At 46.7% G+C, this 27,733-nt stretch overlaps 1 protein-coding gene across 3 annotated transcripts in view; it reads right to left on the bottom strand.

The window, feature by feature from the left end:
- Positions 1 to 12,952: 12,952 nt before the first annotated feature.
- INTS15 (integrator complex subunit 15) overlaps positions 12,953 to 27,733 on the bottom strand; it is a 161,926-nt gene continuing 147,145 nt past the window's right edge. For all 3 annotated transcript variants that reach the window (XM_086941346.1, XM_086941347.1, XM_086941348.1), the window contains exon 8: positions 12,953 to 15,766. In XM_086941346.1, coding sequence (XP_086797472.1) covers positions 15,559 to 15,766 — 208 coding nt within the window. In that variant the 3' untranslated portion in view covers positions 12,953 to 15,558. The remainder of the gene's footprint in view (positions 15,767 to 27,733) is intronic.

Genomic DNA, 27,733 nt, shown 5'->3' with positions numbered 1-27,733 from the left:
GAGACCTTGCGCCACGTCCGAGTTCAGATGCCATTCATGATCCATCATGCACGGGTGGTTGAGTTTGTCAGCCCTGGCGTTCAGGTAACCTGCCAGGTGTTGAACCACCAGGGTGACGCCCTGGCGTTCCAACCATTGCCAGAGCCTCCTGACAAAGGCTCCACGACTCCACCCCGTCCTGTTTGTTGCAGTACCACATGGCAGTGGTGTCCGTGAACACCTGCACTACACTTCCCCGGACAAAGGGAAGGAATGCCTTCAGAGAAAGTCAGATCGCCCGCAGCTCCAGAAGGTTGATATGGAGCCAGGACTCAGCCGGAGAACAGAGGCTTCTGATCTCCCCCTTTCCTATGTTGGCCCCCCATCCCAGGAGGGACGCATCCGTCACTACTACGTGCTCCGGTTGGGGTAGGGAGAGGGATCTGCCGCGGACCCAATCGTGGTCCGTGAGCCACCACTGCAACTGACTCGCTGTGCCCTCCGAGATCAGGACGTGGTCGGACAGGTTGCCCTGATGCTGTGCCCACTGAAACTTCAGGTCCCACTGCCACCTGGCGTGATGCACCAGAAGTATACAGAAGGCCATCATCCCCAGGAGCCGCAGCGTCAATCTGACTGAAACTCTGGTTAAAGGCTGAAAGATCGGAATCGGAGCCTGAATATCCCGAACCCGCTGTTCGGGGGGGATAAACCCAAAACTACGCCGAGTCCAGAACCGCTCCGATGAAAAGGAGCTTCTGAGAGGGGCACAGGTGTGACTTCGGCACGTTGATGGAGAACCCCAGCGAGTGCCGGAGGTCGGCCGTAGTCTGGAGGTGGGAGGCGACTGTTTGAGGCGAGCCCGCCTTCAACAACCAATCGTCGAGATAGGGGAAGACTGAAACCCCATACCTGCGCAGATTAGCTGCGACTACCACTATCACTTTCGTGAACACCCGAGGGGCGCTGGTAAGGCCTAAGGGGAGCATGGTAAACTAAGTGCTCGTGGCCTACTGTGAAATGCAGGTAGCGCCGGTGGGCTGGCAGGACGGGGATGTGGAAACATGCATCCTGCAACTCCAACGCTGCCATCCAGTCTCCCGCGTCGAGGGCAGCTAGGACCTGAGCCAAAGTCAGCATCTTGAACTTCTCCTTCCGGAGGAAGCGGTTGACGCTCCGGAGGCGTAGGCCTCCTTTGCCCTTCTTGGGTACCAGAAAGTAGTGGGAATAGCAACCACGTCCTACTTCTGGCCCAGGAACGCACTCGATGGCCCCCTTGGCTAAGAGGGCCACAACTTCCTCCTGCAGAAGTAGCAAGTGATCCCCTGACATGCGGTGGTATCGTGGTGGCATGGCTGGAGGTGTCGCCTCGAAGGGGAGGAAGTAGCCCCGTCGGACGATTTGCAGCACCCACCTGTCCGACGTGATGGTACGCCAGTGGCGGAGGTGATGGCGAACCCTGCCCCCCACTGGCGTCGAATGGGCCTGAAATGCCGGACTAGGAAGACTTAGAGGCAGATGCTGCGGGGGCGGATGTGGACTGACCCTGCCGTTGTCTCCCGGTACCGCCGCGGCGGTAACCCCGTCCGCGCTGAGACTGGTTCTGAGGCCTGTGGCTGGCTGGACGTGTGGGGGCGCCCCTTCCTTGGCCATGAAAGGGGCTAAAAGAGGAAGTTAAATGGCGCTGGCCTAGGCCCAAGGACTTGGCCGTAGCCCTTGAGTCCTTAAAACGGTCTAGCGCACTATCCACTTTGTCGCCAAAGAGGCGACGGCCATCGAAGGGCATGTCCATGAGTGTGGCCTGGACATCCCCTGAGAAGTTGGCAGACCGCAGCCAGGCATGGTGACGAACCGCCACCGTCGCGGAAATGGCTCTGCCCAGTGAGTCCGTGGTGTAATGTCCACATCTAATAGAGTACAGTGCTGCATCCCGCGCCTTCGACAGGGCTTGGGCGAGCCGTGTCCGGGCCTCCTCTGGACACTGTGGCAGCACCTCCGCAACCGTATCCCACAGAGAATCGGTGTAACAGGCCAAAAGGCAGGCGGTGTTGACAGACCGCAGCCCCAAACTCAGAGAGGAGAACAGTTCCTTTCCAAACTGATCATATCTTTTGGATTCCCTAATCCGGAGGAGCGGTTGGGAATGCGGTCTGGGACGTAGAGGCCTGAATCACCAGGCTCTCGAGGGTGGGGTGAACGGACAGAAAGCAGGGGTCACCCAGAACCGGGCGGAGGCGTAGGGCCACGTTCCGATCCACAGGGAGGCCTGTAGAAGGCTTGGACCAGGTGCCCATCAGAACGCCGGTGAGGGCTTTGTTAAATGGCAGTTGAGGCTCAGAGGAGCTTGCCTGCGGTTTGAGCACCTCAGGGAGGAGGTTAGTCCTTACGGCCGTGACAGAGAGCTCAAGAGCCAAGGCCTTGGCCGCCCTGTTCAACACCACGATATAAGTAGCCCCCTCCTCCGAAGCCACGGAGGGATGAGACCTCCCCAGCTCATCTGCCCAGTCCTGGCTTAACTGGCACTGCTGTACCAGAGGGTCCTCAGATCCCTCCCAGTCCTCCTCGTCATCCATCTCCTGGAAACCAGGCAAAAATCATGGAGCCGGGTCGTAGGTGAATTGGTCACCCATTGGAGTGGGAGACAGCGCCGAGCGGTGGCGCACCCAGACCGGGGCTGAAAACGGGGCCTGTGTAGTCCGAAGACGGCACCGGGGGCGGCGCCAGCGGAGGAGTCGTGAAGTCCACTGGCGACAACCCGGATCCAGGCCTGGATCCTGCGGCGTCGAGACCGGAGTAGACGACGGCGCCGGACCCGCCGGCCCGCAAGGGCTCCCAGTCAGACCAGAAGGCGCCTAGACAGGTTCCGAGGACTTGGAGCCCGACGAGTGGTGGCGATTCGACGAGCAGTGATGACTGCGGCTCTGCGACCGGTCCCTAGACTTCCTCCTCGACCGGGACCTCGAGCGGTGCAGAGCCGACTGCCGGAGCTCGTACAGCTTACGGGACCGCTCCTGTCTAGCCTTCAAGGTTAAGGCCCGGCAGTCGGGGCACGACTTGTCATCGTGGTCGGCCCGAGGCAGTAAAGGCACCGATGGTGGGGGGTCGGTCACCGAAATCAGGCGGTGACAGGCATCGCAAGGTTTAAAACCAGGCATCCTTAACGGCAACGCAAGTCGAAATCGACTTGAAAAGTGATCAAGAGGTCAAAGGCACCGACGGTGGGGGGTCGGTCACCGACATCAGGCGGTGACAGGCATCGCAAGGTTTAAAACCAGGCATCCTTAACGGCAACACAAGTCGAAATCGACTTGAAAAGTGATCAAGAGATCAAAAAAGTTAGTCAAAAAAATTGCTAGAGTACTGCTCTTCCCGGATCTGCGCTGGCTGGCTCGGAAAAAAGAAGAACGAGGTCAGCGCGCAAGGGCGGCGTCTAAGTACTCCGACTACGTCATTCTGGCGATTACGACGCCGCCGACGGACCCGCAGACGACGCCTACAGACGCGCAAAGGTACTGCTGACAAAAACTTTCCGTATCCAGTCTGATGCCTGGGGATATTCTAAGGTAAGGAATCTAACACTAACCTGTTTCTAACAGATCCAAAAGTATGAGACTTGGGCACCCACAGTGGAAAAAGAGCATCACAGAAGAGATTCAGCACGTGGTGACATATCTGCACAGTAATTGTGTGCTGAGTCTCCTGGTCAGAACATGAAAAGGTCCATATCCGGCAAAAGATAAAATGTCAAGAAGACCTCCAAACTAAAAATAAATGGCCACTCACTAAGGCAAGCTGAAACACAAGCAAAAACACATACATGACTCACACTGCTTCACCAAATCTTCGACAGGGCAAAAACACGCCAGTTAGTTGGATAGGATGGAGCTTTCACTTGGTAGACGTTCCACTACTATATGTGCTAAAAAGCTTGGAATCTCTGAACTAGTAATCGCCATCTTCACAACAGTAACTCCATAAGTGGTCAGGGGCCGCTCTTGCTCAGTGTATGGGTGCCATTTTGGTGATTTTCCTGTCATCTTTACTGAGCTCTGATTACCAAGACTAAAGTAAAGCAATGGATTACATACAGTGTAAGTACATGATTGTCAAGTTTAAAAGACCGGGCAAAAAAGAGGGCTAGTCCTTAAAATCAAATAAGGCAGAGCGACAGTTTTAAAAACCACGCACAGAACATTAGTTCCAACACACCTATTCTATCATCTCTCCTCAATAATTATGAGGCCAGAGAGTTCGGGTAAGATGGAATACCAAAAGCCAGGACTAGCACTTCAAAAATGTAATGCTGCTTCCATATGGCAAGGTACAACTTCCAAATCTCAAAACACTTTAGAATTTCACCCTGTGAATAGTGCAAATAAACTACTTTCGTGGTTATCTAAGGGTATTGCATTCAGCCATCTAAGCTTTTAAAACTTTCAAATCCATACAACTGTAGAAAACTGGAAGCTTCTACGAAGAAGCATGGTATATACAATCATAACCTTCCTCATTCAGTCTAGATTCTTTCAACACTTAAGGCAGACAAACTTGTGGATGGAAAACCATGCAACATACAACCGTAGTGGAAGGGAAATGGTCCCCTTTTTAGGTTTTGACCGGCGATGCGTACTTCAGTACGCATGCGCCAAAAAACCTTTCGATGTGTGTGTGTGGGGTCGGAATACGCCCTCTCCTCTCATTGGCTAGCTCCATAAATGGAGGCTAGCCATTGGGAGAGGGCTCCGTCCGTCAATCTCGGACCAGATTCGGGGGCGTTCCCGAGAATTTTTGGCTTTTGGCGACGTCACGCTACGTCAGCCAAAAGCCAAGAACGCCCCCGAATCTGGTCCGGCATTGAGCCGGCACCCGCCTTCCTGCTTGCGTGAGTGCTTTGTGTTTTTTGCCGTGTGTGTCTGTTCCCGCTCCCCCACCCCCCCCCCCTCCGCTGTCAGTGTGTCCGTGTGTGTCTGTTCGCGCCCTCCCCCTCCGCTGTCAGTGTGTGGCCGTTCCCGCCCCCCTCCCGCTCTCCGTTGTATCCTGCGAATAGAACTGAGGCACACTTGGCTAAAGCTAGCGTCCGAGGATCACACAGTCTGTCTGGCCAAGTGGGGCAGCCAGGAGGATTAACAATGGGGCTCCATAATGTATCAAGTAGCAATCTAGCCACTGCCCTAAAAAAGCGATTAACCTCCCTTGCTGGTGCCGAGAAGCTTCCTGGTGACAGGAGGCTGACACATATTTAATTACAAGTCTGGTGGGGGCGTGGCTCTGGCGCCTGGCACTGGGAGCGCCATGTTACACTGGGCACCGCGGGCCTCGCGCAGCTCGGCACCTGGAAGTGTCTGCTGCAGTCTCCTCTGCGTCATAGGGTACCTGTGACAGCACCGTCTGTGCGCGTGTGAATGTGACACGGTAGGCGCTCTCCCGAGTGTCTCTCTCTTCTCGAGAGCTCGTGAGAGCTTAGGGAGAGAAGGAAGATGGGGGAAAGGAAGCGGGAATTTACTGTGCTCTCCCCTTACTCACCAGATGTCCATCCCCACCTTAGACCATAAAACACTTGTCACCCGTTATGTATTTTTTATATTTCATGATTGTTTTGCCACACTAGGTATGGAATACTTGGCCCCTTTTTTTTAAAACGGATCATGTTTTTGAAAACAGAAATGCTAATACTGCACCTGCTGTTCGGCTGTCCGTTCTCTGTGGTACAAGAACAGGGCATGTTCGAGTGTGCTCTTGAGAAGAGGGAGATTTTATGAACGCACACATTGCACAATGAGCACAATTGTATGCAGAAGTGAAGGGTTGCCTCGCAGATTCCTGCAGTGTTCGGCTTGCAGTGGTCCGTGGTTTCAATGGAAATGTCCCCGTTTTGTGTACATTTCTTGCAGGGGAGGCAGATTGCATCAATACTAGTGGTGAATCCGGGTATCATGTTTGGATGTGTTCGTTGTATTCGGATATTTTCTGTCAACTCGAGTAATCAGCTTGTGACCAGGAAAAAGGAAATCAATGAGATACATAAATTATTCTTCGGGAGCGGGAGTTGTGTGTGTGTGTGTGTGTGTATATGTGTGTGTGTGTAAACACACACATATATATATAATAAACACGCAGGTATATAATTTGTCTTTTATTTCCATTGTAAAACAGGCCATGAACCCCCTCCCTAAACTCAACTGTGGTACTAAATCTCATGTTATATATTGTGCACCTGCATATATGGTTTGTGCCGGAGATTTTTATTGTGTTTTTCTTTATTTATTTTTGTAACCATATTTCACTGAAATCAGGATGCAGAGGCTATTGCAATTTGTTCAGCACTGTACAACCACACCGAAGGGATATCTGTGACTATTAGGGGAGTTGTTTCCCTGTGTAGAGTAATAGTTGAATGCAATCTGTGAAGCAGCATAGGTGTTTTTCTCCTGCTTCTTTTGCTGAATTGTGATAATAACATCTAATTTGATCTTTGCACCGAAGTAGTAACGTGTGAATGTGCGCTTATTAGTACGGTTAATCTAAATAACATTTTATGTGTTAATGGGCCACATTTATTTTCAAAGCCATGGCATAAACATGGGTGTAACTATGTAAATGATTAACCAAGGGAGCAACTAAACTGGCACTGGCAGCAACTTGAGAGCAGCAATGCATCAGCAAAGCTTTAACCAATAGTGTAGCAAACTGTGAAGGGTGTTAGCAAGCAGAGGAGGGAAGCCTGGCCTCGAGGCGCTTGACTTGTAAATTGTAATCTAAACTGGATGTGGTGAGAAGTGGACGAAAAAGAGGGGCTTCCGGTGGCTGTAGGCAACAGATGTGGTGAGGAGGGCAGGTGCAGAGTCGCGTCATCACTAGAGCTGCTTCCTCTGCTCTGACGCGGACACGGGCAGTCAGGTAAGTTTTCTTATTTTAAAAAAATGTACCTTTTAACCCCCGCGTGAGTCCCCCACCCCCCCCACCCCCGCCCGCACCCCCAAGTCCCGTCGTCCCCCGCACCCCTGTCGTCCCCCCCACCCCGCGCGAGCCCCCCCCCCCCACCCCGCGCGAGCCCCCCCCCCACGAGTCGTAAGGATCGGAATGACTTAGGATGTATTCGTCTTCCAAAATGGTTTGCGAGACTAAAATAGTGGCTGAAGATCACAATTCCATACCGGGGAGCACACAGAAAGATGCCCAGATCGTGTCCTCCTCCCAGATGTGGCCCTTGATGCCAGCAGCTGCCCCGGTCTCCTCGTCCTTTGTCGCCGCTGGAGAGGAGGATGCCAGGACCAAGGACCGGGTTTACATTCGGGAATTTCAGCCCTCGGACCAGGAGGTGGCCAGGCGCATCTACGAGGGGATTCTGGAACGGATCCCCAGTACTGCCTTTAGGGGGCTGAAACACGAGCCCCTCATTCAGATCCTATATGCCCTGCTCATAGGTAAACGCACACCCATCCGAGAACGTCAGTACTTTCGTTGCATGGACGAGACACAAGGACAAGAACCGGTGATACCCAATATATCAGATGCCAGGCTGTCTCCCTCGGCCTTAGTATGCATGGTTGTGTCTACGTTTTATGTGTCCATGTTTTCAAATGAAGGTCCGTAAAATGCATAATGTGCTCCTGTAAATGTGATCATATCTCATATATGTTAAATTGGAGTGCGTTGAATACAATTAATTAGGCACATTACTTCAGCCCTTGTGTGCGTTTCCAGTATCGGTTTCTCCGATACTTTAGGTGCAAATGTCCCTTTTTGACCCGCTAGTTTATTAGCAAGGAGCGTAGCTTGACAACCATCGCCTTCTGTTAGAAAGAGGCCAGTGAAAGGGTGTGAAGTGTCACAAAGGTGTGAAGCGCCTGCCCCGGAGGAGGGCTGGCACCATGTGAGCTTGGGGCTCGGAGCCAAACCATGGTGGACCTGGTCGGCTGCCCCAGGAGACACCTCTGCGAGCCCCTACCGCCCCCCGCCCTGCTCTGCTGGGCCCTGCTGCTGCTCTGCGCCCCGGAGAGCTCCGCACTGGCAGACTTCTCAGTTAAGACCCTCTCTGCTTCCCAGCCTGTCGTCACCCAGCCTGCCCTCTCCCAGCCTGTCCTCTCCCAGCCTGTCCTCTCCCAGCCTGCCCACTCCCAGCCTGCCCACTCCCAGCCTGCCCACTCCCAGCCTGCCCACTCCCAGCCTGCCCACTCCCAGCCTGCCCACTCCCAGCCTGCCCACTCCCAGCCTGCCCTCTCCCAGCCTGCCCACTCCCAGCCTGCCCTTTCCCAGCCTGTCCACTTCCAGCCTGCCCTCTCCCAGCCTGTCCCCTCCATGACCTTTCCCAGCCTGTCCTCTCCCAGCTTGTCCACTTCCAGCCTGCCCTCTCCCAGCCTGCCCACTCCCAGCCTGCCCACTCCCAGCCTGCCCACTCCCAGCCTGCCCTCTCCCAGCATGCCCTCTCCCAGCATGCCCTCTCCCGGCCTGCCCACTCCCAGCCTTTCCCCCCCCTGCCCTTTCCCAGTCTGTTCTCTTCCAGCCTGTCCACTTCAAGCCTGCCCTCTCCCAGCCTGTCCCCTCCATGACCTTTCCCAGCCTGTCCTCTCCCAGCTTGTCCACTTCCAGCCTGCCCTCCCCCAACCTGCCCTCTCCCAGCCTGTCCCCTCCCTGCCCTCTCCCAGCCTGTCCCCTCCCTGCCCTCTCCCAGCCTGTCCTCTCCCTGCCTGTTGTCGTGTCCCGGCGGCAGCAGGCAGCAGGCAAGAGCGTGCACTGCGTCCCCGAAGTAACAGCCCTAAAGAAAGCAAGAAGTACACCCCCTCCCACCAATCCCTGTTAGGTAGTGGAAACTGTCCAAACTGGGGTGCAGACAGCTCCTCTCACCTTTCAGCCTGGTACCACTGCACCAGCCGCACTACTTCCCTACTGACCATTCTCCACTTCAGCCCCGTCTAAATTACAATTCCTGCTTGTGACCCTTTTGCCTGCTTGTGCTTGTTTTCGTGACCCTGTTGCCTGCTTGTGCCTCCGTGTGCCCCTATTGCCTGCTTGTGCCTCCGTGTGCCCCTGTTGCCTGCTTGTGCCTCCGTTTTCGTGCCCATGTTGCCTGCTTGTGCTGTGTGGGTGTGTGTGGAAGGCTCTGTGTGGGTGTGTGGAGGGCTCTGTGTGGGGAGCTTTGTGTGGCTGTGTGTGTGGGGGGCTCTGTGTGGCTGTGTGTGTGGGGGGGCTCTGTGTGGGTGTGTGTGGGGGGGCTCTGTGTGTGTTTGTGTGTGTCATTTGCGAGAGATAAAGCTAGTGGCATTGTAAATGACAATGCCATTTATTTATGTTAAAAAAAAACATAAATAAAAATAATGTCAAGAGCAATGCCAATAGCTCTAACTTTAACAAAGGCAAAACCATTGCATTGTAAATGCTTGTTTAACTTCAGTGATTCAGGCCCAGTGGTATTAACATTTCAAAAATAGGCAGAGCTTTAATCAAGTCAGCACAAATTAAAACAAGAACCTTTAGAAGACATTACAAGCATTGGCATAGCCAATAGGTCTCGTCTTTGGGACCTTATACGTTACTTACTTACGCACTTGGTGGCTATGTGTTTGGTGTTAGGGAGATTGCAAGCAAAACAAACTTAGACCTGTAGGCTACCTTTTATGGAATTGCAGTTTTCAACTGCTCACATATGTTAATTGATGTTAATTGATGTGACGACAGGAACCCTCTTCACCAGATATAAAGTCTGCAGCAGTAGCTTAGAAAACACGCCTGTTGTTGCCAACATATGTTCTTAAATGGCAAAGAATTTGATGTATAATGTTGAAATCGTTACTATGTTGGCATTTTAATATTCACGTCTTAGCTGCAAGGCATCGTGTTGCTCCATCCCATTTTCTAGGTTGCATGGGAGCATGTTTAATAAGCAGTGAATCTGTTTGGATGGTAACTAAAAGACCTTCTTTGTCTGCCTATACCCCCAATTTGATATTTTGTGTGAAAAGCTGCGTAATTGAACGTAATCATTTATTAAATTTGTACCTTCAAATTAATACGTGTATGACTTTTTTTTCAACCAAAACGTTTGTGTGTTTGAAGGTAGCATGTTATTGTTACTGGATTGTTTTGTTTGTACCTTTGAAATGTTACCTAAACACACTACCTTTGCGACATATAAAAAGAAAAACTCTGCCTTATACACCTAAAAATAAAGCGTAATACTGATTGCAGTTCAAAACTGCAATCTGATAAAAGTGAAATATGGAGAAAACATTTGTTTCTGTGTTTTACAATCACAGTAGTGTTCCTTTCACCCTTTTTACAACCTTTAGCGTGTTTGAAGAATATGGCTGCCTCACACCTTTAGTATCAAAGTGGCGCCAGGATGGGTACACGCATGGCGTAGGAAAGAAGAGTGCTTGCTGGCTTTGTTTTCAAAGGGGCCTACTTGAAATATATCCGGCACTACATTAACAAGCCAGTTAAGATTGTATCACAGTTACAAGCTGCATTTGTGTTGATTTTAGGCACAAAGCTGTAAAGTACCATAACTCACAGTATGTTAAACCGCCAACTGATCCAAGACCCTGGCTCTCAAGAATGAAAGTTGGTCGCAGTAGCAGTAAAAGGCGCATTTGCTGTTTCTTATTGTGATTTTCCCTTTCAAATAAGCTAAGAAAAACATCACAAAAGTAAACCTTGGTAAGTTAGCATTTTGAATAATTAAAGTGCTATTTGTTTATTTCTTCAAAAGGGATAAGCACAATGCAGCTCAGTTCCAAAGTACCCAAAAATATAAAATTATTTTATAATTACACAAAACCAAAAACCTTAGATAAGCATTTCAAAGAACGGACTCCAATTCTAGAGAATTTAAATTGTACCCAAGCGCGTTGCAAATATAATGGTGGGTTTGCTTGTAACTGCACTTACAACTTGAGCGATGGAATCAGTATATCAAGAGCACATTACCTGTCCAATTGCAAAAAGAGTAAATAGTGTTTTCTGGAAAAAAACACAACTATATAAAACAAATAAAACACATTTTAATTAAATGTGTTAACATTAGAACTATCTGTTTGCCTGTTTTCCGGAAGCATTCTACAATTTCATCTAGGGCAGGTTGTGGACTTTGGAACTGGGAGAATTGGGATATGGTGCTTAAATCCGGTCTGCGCTGCAGCGGCTGTGAAGTGGGTGCTGCACTGCGTGGAAAGTGTTCAGAATTTAAACCAAATAAACATGGTTTTCAATGAAGGGCAACAGGCGTGGAGCGTGTGCCGCACTTAACAATCACAACTTTGGAGTGATGGAGTCGGTATGAAGAGAGATCTGTGGCTGAGCTTTAGAACGTATGCAGTCCATTTTGAAAGCATTAAAAATTGGTGTTTACTGCAAAAAAAAGCAAAACAGTTGTTTTTTTTAAAATAAATATGTAAATCTTTCTTTCAACCGCAACTCCACCACTGTACTGTGTTTGTGCTTGTAAAGCCCCAAAACGCGTAAAATTCTTAAAATGTACATGCCGCAAGAATAAGAACAGGGAAAAACGTCCCTTTAGTTTCCAATGCATACCTTCAAATACAAAAATCAAAGAATTTCGTATTCCAAAAAGTAAGGCGCATTTCCGCCCAAAGTGACTGCTATGATGAAACAAGCAAAAGCGTAAACAGTGTTGTGTGTAACCTGACCCACGAAGAATGTAGCTGCCACCTTGCGCACCACTGCTCGCTCCTGTGAGCAAAACGCAGTGGGAGTGAACAATACAAATGAGGTGGAACATGCACCTGCTTTTAACATTTGCGTGCTTTCATAATTGAAAGATACACGCATAAGCCAACCCTATGTGTGGGAGGAGTCAGACCCACACAGAGTAGTTTAGAGTACTTACAACAAGCCTCGCAGAGCAGCGCATGTGCTGCGCTAGCCTCGACCTAAAAAACTAATAATTCTGTATAGCAATGGCGTTTGTATCCTGAATGAGAAAAATGTTTTTGTTCAGCAGCTTCGCATGGACAGTAAAACCTTTGAATCAGAATTGGTGCCGCCAGGTGGACTCTTTTCATGTGGTTACATTGAATTAAATCTTGGGGGTCAGGTAGACGTCATAGACGAGATCTGTGGATCTCCAGAATGTTTATTTTCATATACCAGTCAAGAGAAAGCATAAGCTGTTTTGGAGGCTTGTAATCCAAATGATCACTAGGCATAAAAATGTATACTGTTTGGCCCAAGCTCTATGCAAAGATTTTCTAACATTGCTGCAACATGCTTAACATGAGTGGGAGATAGGTTGGGGAACTTTTTTGACCAATTTCAAAACTTAAGGTCTTCCCACAAAACACACTGTTTGATTGGGAAACAAACTTCGATCCCTTAGTCTGCTTGCACATTGCAGTGTGGGAGAAGTCCTTTTTGCGTTTCCCTAGTTAATTAAACTATAAAGAAATTTTGTCAGCCCATTGTGAGCAAAAATCTGATATCCTTTGCACAAGCCAAACACTTCTTCAGTTAAAAGTCTTGCATTGTAAGACTACAGGATCTACGTTGTTTGCAAAAATCTTCTCGTTATACGAAAACTTAGGGCGGTGGAAGAAAATTGGCCCGCCCAATGTGCAGATTAAAGTACTCCATGAACTTGGTCGTCAGTCAGAATCCTACCTATGGGCTGAAAAATATATGTGCACGTTTTGCACAGTGGCATCTATCAACCCCAAACTGCCTAAGAACAAAAGTCATGAAACAGAGGGGGAAATCGTGTGAATTTTGTGCTCTTTCTTGAAACAGTATTTTTTGGATACTTTCTGGAAAAGGGCATCTATTGTGAACTCAGACAATACTTAAGAGCCTGGTATTTTAGGCGAAGCACCTAAACCCCTGCACAACCATACCGTTTCCAAATTTCAAGACCAATAGAGTAATTCAAGTGACATTGAGCTGTAGATCACTAGTGTATCTTGGCTCTAAAATGGCTCACAACGTTTGCAACCAAACACTCTTAGGAAAGTTAAAACTGCACAATTGTCCAAAAATATTTATTAAAATTTACAGATGTTAAATTTAACATTTTTTTAAACAAATGTAAGACTTAGAAAGGTGGTATCCCTGAATTAATGGCAAGTGCATAGGGTATATTCTCCAGTTGGCCTAGGCACAATAACATGACAATTTTGGAGTACATAATCCCTCGTTTTATGTTATGGTGGGGACAGTGACTTTAGACTCTGGTGCCTCTAATCTGACTTTTGCAAACTAAGAGGTTTAAGGGAATCCCCCTAAAACAAGTTTTCAACTGTGGCAGAAGATAATAGCTAATACTAAAGCCTTTTTGAATGCCATGATCTAAATGCCTTGAAAAATGCATGTAATGACAGAAGATGCTGTGATACTGGAAGTCTTCTGCTTCTTCAGTTAGCCTGAATCCTTAGGCTGCCTGCCTTCATAATCTGTACTTTTCAAACCTCCATCAAATATGGGCACCAATTAGGACAGTTTGTGACTTCTAGGTGATGTACTGCTTTATATGCTGCACTTCAGTTGGTATTTTTCATGTTAAAATGAATTGTTCATTGGTGTGTTTAACTGCTTGTCCACCCATGACAGGATCAGGTGAAATAGTAGAGTTGCAGTGTGAGATGGGAATGAGCAGGGGGGTCATTTGAACAATTAACCGTGTAATAACCAGTCTGTAAGGCCATTGTATGCATTGCACACAACAGTCTTGGCGTTTATATTCGCCATCTATTCATAGACTCATTTAATCTCAGAGTACTTTTTGTTCCCAAAGCTGCAGGTGCAACAGTTGAGCAGTAGTAAATTGATTAACCCAGACATCTGCTGAACTGGAACGAATTCCCAGCTTAATATGTGGCAGTCCCAAACCTATTTATTTTTACCATGCCAAATAATGCAACAGATTTCTCCAAAGAGAAAAAGCACCAAGGTTGCTATTTCAGGTCATGTGTTTGTATTTCTAAGAGTTTGGGATGGGGGACGCTAGCGTATGCAGAGCCAGAGTTCCAGTTGTGGAAGCAATATCCACATGGCCTTAACCCAGACTGTATTCTAAGCCTGCAAATACCAGCTTCAATCTCCAACCAGGAGAAAGTTAGGCGTTTACGGATTTAAAACAGTATAAACGGTTAATAATTACGAATAAAGCATGTTTCTATTAACAAACCCTTGTGTGCCAGTAGTCGCAGAGTGTAAAAGGTCCCTTGGAGTAGAATGTGGCCCCTCCTTGTAATCCTGCCGTCATTCCCTGTCAAGCGATTCACAAAATTACCAAATTAGTAAAGCACAGGGAAAAAGCCACAGACTTGTCAAGAAATAGAAAAGGCCTCTTTCCACAGCAAACTAAATATTTATCACAATGACAGCAACAAATGCAGAGTTTAAGAAGTGTAACGGCTAAAAAAGAAAATACTGTTCTGACATAATATGCGGCTTGTGACAAGTGCAACGATACTGCTGCTCATTCTGTTATTGCTCCGTCTACTCCGATCACACTGCCCCTCACTTCAGCAGCACGTCAGGCACGTCAAAGAGCCTGACGTGCTGCCGAGAAAAAAATATTGACCAGCTATACCGAAAGGACTGTGCCAATAGGTCTCTAGAAAATCTGCAACAGAATAAAAGGAATGCTGGCAACAATTTAAAAGATTCTCGTTTTCTACAGAATCCAACCACAGCCTCGTAAATGACACTAAAAGTCACCAAGTAACTAGTTTAATCGAATGGACGATGGGAGTATGGCACATTGAGAAGGACTGATGCTTCTGTGCCCCCCACCCCACCCACAGTCTTAAATATCCAGAAGTTTATTTATTTCATTCAACCATTGTAACCCTGAACTGCAAAATAGATTTCTATACAATACATACAAACAGTACAAATATTGTCAAATGTGATGCCGCATTTAGAAGAGTCAAAATATTTGGTCTTTAGTTAACACTTTCATCAAGGAACCCTGCAAACATATGGGCATAAAAGAAAATGGCACAGTTCCCCCAGTTTCTGCATTTTCAAATCCGCCGATTGCAAACGGGGTCTTTGCAAATAGATCTTGTTTACCTCACCATGAGGTAATCTCTTAACTCACACAACAGAATAAGCAGCTTTCACCGACTTGCCAAAATCATTCCACTTCAGAACTTCAAAGTAAGTCACCCTGCAGAGAGTTCTGTAACTGCATCTGAAACATCGCTCCATTCTTCGCCCTTGGCTGGAAAGCTTGGCTACTACTCCTGCTTGCAGATTTCCAGTGTGCACACTAGAATGATGACTTAAGGCAGAATGAACAATACGTGGGTACTTTCAAAGGAACAAAGAAGTGGCATGACCAAATTACGTCTTTTTTTTTTTTTTAACATTCCAGCCACTCCAGGTAACCTGTAGCAACACACCTGGTCTTTTGCCCTTCTTCTTCAACTCGCTGACAGTTAAAATGCCTTGAAATATGCAAAGTAGTTACAGACCTCTTAAGCGAATGTGCGAGCCCCGGGTGATCAATCTGCCCCAGAAACAATCTTGTTATCATGACAAATGGAGCAGAAATCCGAGTCAAAGCTTGGATCCCTTCCAGGAGAGAAGAAACGTGGTGTTCTTTGCTATGCCGGATACCATTTAGTGAAGAGGCCGATAGGGAAACGTCATGCCAGGTATGAACGACTGAACAGAGGGGAGTGTAGGGTGAGCTGGCCTTGCCCCATGTGCTGGGTATCCTAGAGGAGGTGTGTGGATGTGAGGATAGAATCCTGGCGGCAGGCTCGTGTGGGCAGGCTGCTGCTGTTGTTGAGGCTGAACCGGGCCCGAAATCACCAGCTGCAGCAGACTGTAGCATAAAGAGAAAGAACACAATACAGTTGCCTGTGTTAAAATTCATGAACAATCGTTTCGTTTCATTCGTTTCAAAATGCTTTATTCGGTTTGTACAGGTACAACCATGTAGCAACATACATAAGTACAGTTTCAATTCATATTTATGTAAGTTAGATAATGAAACAATTAAAATTACATCAATATCCATGCCAATCTTGTTTTAGTTCAATAAGGTATGTCTCATTTGAGTACAAAGTTAGATTTGGTCACTATATACGTTTTAGCAGCAGTTGTAGAAAAAAAAAATAGTGCAAAAGACGCCAATGTAAAGTGCAAAATCAGAAAGACCTATTATAGCATAAAGTGCTATTGACATGTGCAAATATGCAGAATTAAAGATAGAGTGCAACGTCTGTTTGGTCACTTTAAACATTTTAGCGGCAATTTGTTTGCAATAAAGGTTTGTGCAAAACGCTAGTGCAAAAATGCAAAAAACCGGAAGACAGTCATTACCATAAGGTACTTTCGGCAGGTGTAAATGCAGAATAAAATATAAAGTGCATATAAATAGATGCACGTACAAACAATGTAACTCAAACAATAAGTCATAGATAGGATAGGACACATTCGTGACATGAAATGTAACAGCCAGGGGTAGACGGGGGTATCTGAAGATGCAATTTACATTTCTGGTCATCTTCAGACCAACACGGGATTGCTCGTTTACCCATCTCCCATCTCCTGAAAAGGTAATACTTAAATAGCAGAAATATTGGACAGCCTCGAGTTTATCCCCATCTAAAAAGAATGACTTGTTTTTCTTCATTTTCTTTCCACAGGTCATGGTCATTGTCTTGCCCTTGTTGATTTTGAGCTTTCTGCCCTGAATAAAAGTATGGAACTTCTCAATTAACTTTTGCAGCCCGTTCGCGGTCCTGGAAATCAGGACCGCGTCGTCCGCGTATAAAAGGACGGGTATTTGCTTTCCATTGATGATAGGGGCATCAGCATAAGATTCTTGTAAAAATTGGTCAACCTGATTTATAAAAAGGGAGAATAAAAGAGGGGCAAGCACGCACCCTTGTCGGATCCCTCTGCCAATTTTAAAAAAGGGGGTACATTCACCGTCTGTTCCGAATCTGACCTTACTTGAGAGACTACTGTACATTCTAGCCAGGAGGTGGATGATTTCGGGCGGTGCGCCCATGGCAAGTAGTGTTGGCCAGAGCAGTGCGTGTTCCACCAAATCAAATGCGGAACTTAGATCGGCAAAGCACATAAACAAATTCCCTTCCTTAGCTTTTGTGTACTTGCCGATAATAAGTTCCAGGTTCACGCACTGCTCCATAGTACCTAAACCCCTTCGGAACCCGTACTGGATAGGCGAAAGAATATTATTGTCTTCTGCCCAGGACTCTAATCTCACCAAGAGTACACGACTCAGAATCTTTAACGACGAGTCCAAAAGTGAAATTGGGCGATAATTTCGTGCTTCTGCCCTAGAGCCCTTTTTGAAAAGTGGCACTATAATAGATTGACCCCATGAAGTTGGTAACTTATCTTCAATTGCAGCATTAAAGTAGCGGGTCAAAATGGGGGCCCATAGGGTAATCTCAAATTTGTAAAAGTCCACAGGGACCCCATCCGGTCCCGGGGCTTTCCCCCCCTTACTCTTCTCGATTGCCTCAATGCCTCGCTTAATGTCACAGAAAACAATAATTTCTCCCATTTAAAACAGGTTGGTGTGACATTGGAATTAGAAACAGAAGTAAAACCAGAGCTAAAATCAGAGTTAAAAATCCCTGTGAAGTGTGCTATCCAAGCCCGGCAACTGACATGCGAGGTTAGTTCAGGAATGTTGTCGTTCTTCAAGAACGGACTATTTACAGTGTCCCAAAAAAGTTTATGATCTTTGGTATCTGCGGCCAGATCTAATTTCGCCCATGCCTCGTCCTGCAATTCCTTCTTCCTGGTGGAGAGTGCAGTTTTGTAGTTATGGCGCTCTTCCCTGATCTTACTAGCGTCTCTTGGTGTGGCATCAAGTGAAGTTTTCAGCCTTTTTAGTGACTGAGCACAATGGTCATCAAACCACACCGCCTTGACCTTCCTTGATTTCCGAGCTTTGTGTGTCAAGGATTTCTCAATAGTTTTTGTTATAGTTAGGAAGTTGGATAACAAGGTTCGTGGGCATGGTTTCGAGGACAAGCAATACTCGACCTCTCTACAACAATTTGTGATCACGTTGGCAACAGATTGAGTGGGGTCAACTTTTATCCATTTCACCCTCATCCCATTTGGTCTTTCTGCTGCAATGTCCTGAATTGGTTGACCATAGGTGTTCCTTTTAGTTCCCCAACCCAATAATTCAACGGTTACACTGTTATGGTCACTGACCGTTTGTTCAATCACCCAGACATTGATATAAGCTACGGAGCAAGATATCATAATGTGATGGATGAATGATTGGCTGTTTCTCCCATGAAATGTCGGACACCTGACATTGTTTGTGTTCTTGTTGCATTCTAGGAGGTCCAGGTCATATTTAGCAAGTAGGTTATTTAAAGCACTGCCATAGTTATTGTGCGGGAAATGATTATATACACTTGTTTCCCTTCCCGAGTACTCCTCCCTGTGGCCACATGCCCCCTTGAGTGCATAGTTACATGTTTTGATCTTGAAGTCTCCTACCCATAGGATAGCAGCTGGTTTGGATGTACTTGATGAGATCGCATCAATGGCCCGCTCTATGTCAGAAATGAACGTTCCCCGTTTGTGCCCCGCAATGTTATTGTAGAAATTCACTACTATTAAGTCTCTACATCTGCTATGGGCCATGCGCAAAACGGAGGCGTGTTCTCCTAGGACAACATGATCACTAACACGAAACTCAGTCAGTGCGGTGGATATCAGGGTCACAAGTCCGCCCTTGGCTCTACCAGCCTGGGATGCCACAGCCTGCACACTATAGGAAGTGTAACCCTCGACGTGTACTTCTTCCCTGTCCCAAGTTTCTTGCAGGCAGATTATGTCATAACCCTGTTTAATAAAGTCAGCCCATATGGGGGTGTTTACCTTAGAGGCTATCCCAGCTATATTCCACGTAATAGCCCTCAGGTTCTCTTCTAAAGCTACTTGGGGTGGGTCGGTAACTGTTATGACTGATGGTGTTATCGGGTTCTCCAGATGATTTTCACCGGTACATATGGTAGCGTCTATCAAGGTTGGATCGTTAGAATTTGCTACAGTGGTGACTGTTGGAAGTTCCTCAACTGTATTAACGGCCATCGACCTAGGTTCCTCAGTTACAGATGACTCAACAGCGAGAGTATCCCCGAGTCAGTCATTTTCATCTAGGGAGTTGACTATCTGGAATCTATTAGATGTTGGGACTGCATATTGACCATAAATGCTCGTTCCCAGCCCGGGGACATTAAGGTTATTGAAGTAGTTGGGGTTTGGTGTTCTGAATAAGTTCAGTGGTTGCTGTGGTGCATATTGGTTATTTGGGTCATAAGGAATCAAAGGGTGCCCGACTGGTTGCGCTGGTGCCTGCTGTACAGGTGGATGAGGCATGTTTATTTAATTTAATTTAATAACGATTTCTAAAGCGCCTGGTGACCCAAGGGCATCCCCGCGCTATAAGAGTTTGTGATCCTGTTGAAGGGGAAGGGGAGAGGAGAGACACTTATAGAGGGACTCTATTTAGGGAATAGGTGTGTCTTTAATTTCTTGCGAAATGCCAGGTAATTGGGTTCAAGTCTGAGGGAGCGGGGAAGAGCGTTCCATCCAGTAGCTGCTTGAACGGAGAATCGTCGTCCTCCTGTGCGAGTCCTTTTGAATCTAGGAATGGTGGCCAGGTTCTCATTTTGGGATCGTAGGGATCTGGGTGCTGTGTAGGGGGTGATCATTTTGCTGAGGATCGCCGGGCCAGATCCGTTGATCAGCTTATGTGTTGTGCACATGGCTTTGAATTGCACCCTTTGGCGCACAGGGAGCCAGTGCAGAGCTTTGAGGGCCGGTTTGGCGGACATTCTGGAGGGGAGGTTGGTGAGCAGGCGTGCCGCAGCGTTCTGTGTCCGCTGGAGCTTCGTCAAGGTGGCCTCAGGGGCTCCCAGGTAGACCAAATTGCTGTAGTCTAGGCGAGATAGTACTAGTCCCTGGATGAGCAGTTTCCTGGAAGTGGGTGGTAGTAAGGGGAGAATCTTGCGGGTCGTGCGCATGAGCCCGAAGCAGGTGCCCGAAGTTTTAGCTGCTTGTGTCTTCATAGAAAGCTCTGGTTCGAGCCACACACCGAGTGTCTTAACTTCACGCTTCGGGGGGGGGGGGGGGGGGGGGGGGGGATTTCCCCGAATACGTCGGGCCAGAGTGCTGGAGGGATGGTTCTCCATTGTTTCCCCAGGAGCATCACCTCCGTTTTTGACCCATTTAGTTTTAATGATGAATTATTCATCCAGGTATGAATTTCTGTGAGACAATTGGTCAGGTTTTCTGGGTGGTCGATCAGTTGGGACAAGGAGACGACCAGCTGAGTGTCGTCAGCATAGCTTACCATTTTTATGTCAAATGGTGTCACCACGTCCTCAAAGGGGGCCATATATGCATTAAAAAGCGTCGGGCTCAGGGAAGAGCCCTGAGGGACACCGCTTGTGAGTGGAAGGGTGGACGAGTGGTGATTATCGTCCCACACTTGAAACGTGCGCCCTGTAAGGAAGGATTCAATCCAACTGAGTGCCGTCCCGGTAAGTCCTGCATCCGCCAGTCTATGTAGAAGGACACAGTGGTTGACTGTGTCGAAGGCTGCGCTCAGATCCAGGAGGATCACTGCCACTGACCCTCCTGAATCTAGTATGCGCCTTGCCTCCTCGATGACGGCAAGAAGTGCGGTGTCTGTGCCATGGCCCGGGCGGAATCCAGTTTGGGATTGCCTAAGTACGTTGTTGGTCTCAAAGAACTGAGATAATTGTCCGTTTACCAATTTCTCTGTTACTTTGCTGATCCCAGGGAGGAGTGATATTGGTCGGTAATTAGACATGTCTGCTGGGTCTAGCTGGGGTTTTTTTTTAAGTGCTTTCACCACAGCACTCTTCCAGCTATCGGGGACAGATCCCAGGGCGAGCGAGCAGTTGATAAGTTCTGTGACAGTGGGCACGATGACTGAGGCTACGGTTTTGAGGAACCTGATAGGTGCTGGGTCTAGAGGTGATCCGCTTTTCATTTTCGTCAAGGTTCGTTCTACTTCTAGGCAAGTTACTGGCCGAAATATCTGCAGTGTGGGGCGAAGATTGTTTTTGGCCTGGGCGAGGGGTGAACGACTATCCATGTGACTAGGGGGGCCGGGGGGTGGGAGGGAGGCCAAGATACGGGTGATTTTGTCGTTGAAGTAAGTAGCTAGTTCATTACTTCGGTCGACTCTGGGGGTGGTGGAGGAGGGAGTGTTGGGTACTTTGAGCAACTCTTTTACAATTAGGAAGGATTCCCTGGCTGAGTTGGATGAATCTTGTATCAGCGTGTCGTAATGTGAAGCTTTGGCGTGTCTGATAGCCTCTTTGTAGAGTCTGACTGTGTTCTGGTAAGCTTCTTTGTTGGCATGTTGCCAGTTTCTCCTCCAAATCCGTTCGGCTTTTTTGCAGTCTTTGCGAAGTAGTCGGAGGTCCGCGGTATACCACGGGGCTGAACCAGGTTTGTCGTTTTTGTCCTCCCTAGTTCTAAGTGGGAGCACTGAATCCAGGGAGGAGGTGATCCACTCTCTGAATTTTTTGTCGGCGACAGCCGGGTCTTCCGCGTATGCAGGAGTGGTCCTTTTGTTTATTGCTCTGGGGTGTTTGAAATTCTGCACGGGAATTTTAAATCCCACCTGATTTCTGTAAAAGTAGTCCAGTGGGAACAAGGTGGTGTTGTAATCATTATCTGATGGGATCGGCGCGTTCAAGATGGAATCTCTTGCCCATTCGGTGGTTTTATAATTTATGATTACGCAGTCCCCACTTATTTCCTTTTTACTGGGGCCCACCCACCCTACCCTTTGGGTTGAGAGGATCTCACTTGCCCCTCTTAGGGGGAATCCACAATTGTGGACAAGCCAGTGCAAAATTTTGTTTTTGAGTGTTTCGCTATATTCGAATTGGGAGGGTTTAAGTTTCGGGACATTGGCAAGAATTGCCACATATGGTCTACTTTCTGGCGGGAGATTAATCACTGCAGGAATGATGTTATTATAGTAGCTGCGTGCTGGTGGATTCCCGTTTACTGAGGTATGACCCGTTGGCACTCCACCTCTTACCCCAGAGGGCCCACTTGTGGTGTTACCTGGGGTATAGGTGTGTGAGTTAGTGGGCTTGCCGGTAGCTGCCGTGGGGGCCACATTTCTGGCGGAAGGAACCTGTGAATTAGTTGTATTAGTGGCAGTCATATTGTCCTTATTCCCAGAGGGTACGTGCGAGGGAGTTGGAGTGACTTGTGGACCCAGATGTTCAAGGATGTCTAATTTAGCTAGACCTAATTTCTCCAAATTTTCCACCTTTTTACAGATCTGCTCAAGTTTGTCATTTAGGGGGGCAATAAGGAGCTTCATAGCATCCACAATGTGACACATTATAGACTCCCCATTGAGTGTGGTGGGGTTAGTATTGCCTCTTGGTCCCAAATTTGGGCTTGACTGTGGTGGGGGTGGCTCTCTTCCGTTGGCCTGTTCTGATAATGACGAAGTTGCCTTCTTTCTCCTGCCCCTTTGTTTCACACACCCCCTACTTGGGGCCAATAATTTTCTATTGCGTGTGCGTCTGGATCTGCGGTGGACAGAGCCGTGGTCAGTCGTACTATCTACACAGCTATTATTAAGTGAGTCAATTGTGGGGATGGGATCATCATTATCGCAGGAAATCAGGATTGCGCTGGTCTCAGGCGCGTTACTGGGCCCCGGTTCCTCAGGTGGTGTAACATTAATCTGCAAATTGGGAGTTAGGGACAACCGACTATCCCTATCTTGAAGCACTGCAGGAAGTATGGGAGGATCTTCCACATGGGTTGGCTCGGCCCCGGGGAGACCCGTGTAAGATTGCATTAGTATGGAGTCGTTTGATAATGATCTCACATTTATATTATTTACATTGCAATCATCGGGTTGTGATATCTGCTGGATTAAACAGGTACTAGGTGGTAACGACAATCGTCTCTCAGTATTTTCAATGGCGTTCGCTACCACCACGATTGTCTGTTGAAGCATGCGGTCAATTGCAGTTAACGTTGGTAGCGGTGTTTTTGTTGGGGCAGTATTCCTTGTGACAGAGCGTGTATGAATAGGCGTTTTTTTGACCGTGTTCTTGGCGTTTGACTTGGGCTCCATAGGTGCCATTTACAATATGCTTATAGGTCAAGTGTGTAAATACCTTTAGAATGGGCGGCGATTCGGCCAGGGGATATTGCCCAGCCCAGACTCTTCAGGCCTCTGAGGGCCACAGAGGGCCCGGGCTTTGCCCCGGGCACGGCCCCGCGCGCGGTCCCGCGACGCGGGAAGGCCAGCCCCTTTAACGGCGCCTCCGGGCGCTATGCCTCTACGCGACTTCCGGGCCAGTCGCGGAGGCTTCTGGGGACTGTAGTCTCTACTCCCCGCTCTGCGGCAGTCCCGGTGTTGGAGGGCTGCAGCGGGGGGAGGAGACAGCAGGTGCGGTGTAGTGGCAGCAGCTTTCCCTCAGCAGGTCGCTCGAGTCCCCAGGCAGACGAGGCTGAAGGCAGGTCAGGGTCCCCGGACGGCAAACAGCGTGCAGGTAGGCACACGCACGGAACGCCACAGGCTTTGGCGCTATTACACCCGCTCCACCGCAAGACCAGCCCCTTTAACGGCGCCTCCGGGCGCTAAGCCTCTACGCGACTTCCGGGCCAGTCGCGGAGGCTTCTGGGGACTGTAGTCTACTCCCCCGCTCTGCGGCAGTCCCGGTGTTGGAGGGCTGCGGCGGGGGGAGGAGACAGCAGGTGCGGTGTAGTGGCAGCAGCTTTCCCTCAGCAGGTCGCTCGAGTCCCCAGGCAGACGAGGCTGAAGGCAGGTCAGGGTCCCCGGACGGCAAGCAGCGTGCAGGTAGGCACACGCACGGAACGCCACAGGCTTTGGCGCTATTACTGATCTTATTCAAAGAAAAAAAAACAATCCACCCCCTCCCCCCCAAAAAAAGGAAACGCGGAGGGAAAAAGCGAGCTTTACATGTTTGACTTATCAAGCACGAACGAAGCAGCATGTCTCCTAGCGCACAGCTGGCAAATCTGCAAAGATGTAAAGATCTCAACCTGTGGTGCACCTACAAAACGACTCGGGGTCCTTTGTACTTTTCTCGCCACTAACAGCAGGTAAAACACAACAAAAAGATATGTCACAGAAAATATTTTTTCATTGGTAAAAGAATAGCAGTTTGAGGTTTGCACACAGCCTGGGCTCCCGCAAACCATTTCTTGTCTTCTCTCCTCCTGGCTTTTGCCCAATTCATCTTGTTTTTTTATTCCTGCTTTCGTTCATTCCGCGCCCTCGCCCCCCATCCCAACATCTTGCGATCCAGACAGCATTTCATTATTTCCGTCCTGTCTCAAACTCCATTCCTTGCAGCCCCTATCATCCCTTCCTGCTTCCATTCCTCTTTGCCATTTGTGTCTCGCCCAATATGCTACGTTTTCTGGTCATTTTTGTCACACGTCCATCCTGGCGCCTTGGCATTTTGACTACTCCTTCCTAGGGTTACCAACTCTAATTATGGCTCCTTGTCAATTTCAATGCCCTTCTTCGCCTTGAAATTAAAGCTAAATTATAGAAAGTCACTCGCTGAGTCAAAGTTCTCTTTAGGACTTTGTAAAGGGGTGCCGATTGTTCATTTTTAAAAATGTTTTCTATCAATGGCCTTGACAATCTGCTATCTCACGTTAGGTGCTCCACCTTTTATAAAGAGAAATAAAGGCACCAAGCATAACTCTGCTTAAAGCGCACCTCTATGGTTCCCTTTAATCAGACGATCATATGCCTTGTGTGGAGAGCAGTGCATAGTAGGTTAAGGCCTTACAAGCTTCGCTGATGAGGAGGCTGCCTAAAGGTCCTTTCTCTGTAAAGATATGATCAATTTCTATAACTCGTTTGGGACGGTCTATATGTATGTATGTGTGTGTGCTTTACACAAGTTAGACAAAAAGACTGTATAGGGATGATTGATGTAAACTGGCACAATAAGAGTAGAACTGCAAAGAATTGCGCACCCTGCCGGCTGTGGTTTATCCATTTTACCATTGTAGCATGTGCATATTTGATGTATGGCCCGACTCCCACATACTGGTGTTACCTAGTGGATACAAGAGGGGTCCCCATATTTTCCTTTTTATCGGAGAAATAGGCTCCAATGAGCTCAGTGAAACCATTGGACTCCTTTCTTGTTTTGTTTACTCTCGTCTAGCAAGTAAGCTCTATGGCATGAAGAGTGTGGCTTGAATCACCAAAATGAACTTGATCTAACATGACTGGTCTGATCTCCGACTAACTACGTTTAAGTTAGCGGGCAGGGTCTTCTCACACAAATCTGTAGCCACTCAGGAGGTAACGTCTCTATTACATGTCAGGCCCTTAGGTTACATCAACAGCAGGTGGGTCCTGTCTAGGTTACATCCTCCCTTCCATCATCCGTATCTCCTAGCTTTCACTCCACACACCAACATTTTATAATATAATTTACTCTCAGCATTCTATACACAAGTACAAACAATGAATGGGGACAGAGAAGATACTACACACCTTCCTTTCTTACCAACAACAAATGAAAGAACAGTCATTCACTTGCATATAAAGTACATCGCCGCTCAATCTCCAATGTGTCTAGCCTACACATTCACCCAAAAACAGTCAAACTCGCCATGAAGACTCACAAAGACAGCAATCAGCAGTCACGGAAACTCTGGAACTGTTCAAGACATGAGGCTCTCACACACCTCATGTCAAACAATGAAACGAGAACTAGGTTGTGACTACCATCAGACAATAGTCCAAGATGTGCAAGTGTTGGGGCCTCATGTCACAGGTCACACCACCATATCTGTATACTCACAATGACACCTTATAGCATCTATGCAGGCAGGATGTACTCGAGCACATCCAGTGACGGATTGGTGTCAGTACAACGCGATGTATTACAACGCGTTCCGTTACAACGCGTTTTTTACATCGCAAATACCATTACAATGCATGCCATTACAACGCATGGCATTACATAGCAGATACTTTTACAACGCATGGCATTACATCGTAAGTATAGGTAAGTATATCTTTTTTTAAAAAAATGTAATAAAGTAAATTAAATTAATTTAAAATAATAAAAATAAAATAAAAAATTTTAAACAGTAATTAATTTAAATATAGTAATTTAATTAATATTAAAATTGATATTAATGTAATATATTTAAAATAATATAATTAATGATATATAAAAAGTTTATAAATAGAAAATAATATAATGTAATTAATAACAATAAATATAATTATAATTTAATTAAGTTATAAATAATACATAATATAATTATATTTAATAAAATTAAAAGAATTTAATTAATTAGACATTTTTAAAAAATATAATTTAATTATAATCGTTAATTAATACAATTAAATTAATAATTGTAAATATAGTTATTATTTTAATTAAATTAATGATATATAAAAAGTTTATAAATAGAAAATAATATAATGTAATTAATAACAATAAATATAATTATAATTTAATTAAGTTATAAATAATACATTATATAATTATATTTAATAAAATTAAAAGAATTTAATTAATTAAACATTTTTAAAAAATATAATTTAATTATAATCGTTTATTAATACAATTAAATTAATAATTGTAAATATAGTTATTATTTTAATTAAATTAAATAAAAGTAATTTAATTAATTTAATTTATATAAAGTCGTAATACCCCTGTACCCCAAAAAACAAACCCAGCCCTAAAACCTAAAAACACCCCTGTACCCCAAAACCCAAACCCTGCCCTAAAACCTAAAAACACCCCTGTACCCCAAAACCCAAACCCTGCCCTAAAACCTAAAAACACCCCTGTACCCCAAAACCCAAACCCTGCCCTAAAACCTAAAAACACCCCTGTACCCCAAAACCCAAACACTGCCCTAAAACCTAAAAACACCCCTGTACCCCAAAACCCAAACCCTGCCCTAAAACCTAAAAACACCCCTGTACCCCAAAACCCAAACCCAGCCCTAAAACCTAAAAACACCCCTGTACCCCAAAACCCAAACCCTGCTCTAAAACCTAAAAACACCCCTGTACCCCAAAACCCAAACCCTGCCCTAAAACCTAAAAACACCCCTGTACCCCAAAACCCAAACCCAGCCCTAAAACCTAAAAACACCCCTGTACCCCAAAACCCAAACACTGCCCTAAAACCTAAAAACACCCCTGTACCCCAAAACCCAAACCCGGCCCTAAAACCTAAAAACACCCCTGTACCCCAAAACCCAAACCCTGCCCTAAAACCTAAAAACACCCCTGTACCCCAAAACCCAAACCCTGCCCTAAAACCTAAAAACACCCCTGTACCCCAAAACCCAAACACTGCCCTAAAACCTAAAAATACCCAAACACCCCAAAACATATACATCAGTACCCCAAAACATATACTCCTATACTCATACTTATTTTAAAAAATACTTAAATTAATATATTTAATTTATAATATTTAAAAACGAAATAAATATTTTTAAATAATTAATAATAATTAAATCAATTATAAAATATTAAATAAAAAAAAAAAAAAAATACTTACCAATACTTACGATGTAATGCCATGCGTTGTAATAGCATCTGCTATGTAATGCCATGCGTTGTAATGGCATGCATTGTAATGGTATTTGCGATGTAAAAATCGCGTTGTAACGGAACGCGTTGTAAAAGATGCGTTTTAACGGTAACACACCCCAGTGACGCGCCAGCCACAGCACTGAACCC

Source organism: Lissotriton vulgaris, chromosome 10 (genome assembly GCF_964263255.1).
Source record: "Lissotriton vulgaris chromosome 10, aLisVul1.2, whole genome shotgun sequence".
In the NCBI taxonomy this organism is placed as follows: Eukaryota; Metazoa; Chordata; class Amphibia; order Caudata; family Salamandridae; genus Lissotriton; species Lissotriton vulgaris.
The sequence above is the reverse complement of the archived record's forward strand: the minus strand, read 5'-3'. Positions and strand labels throughout refer to the sequence as shown.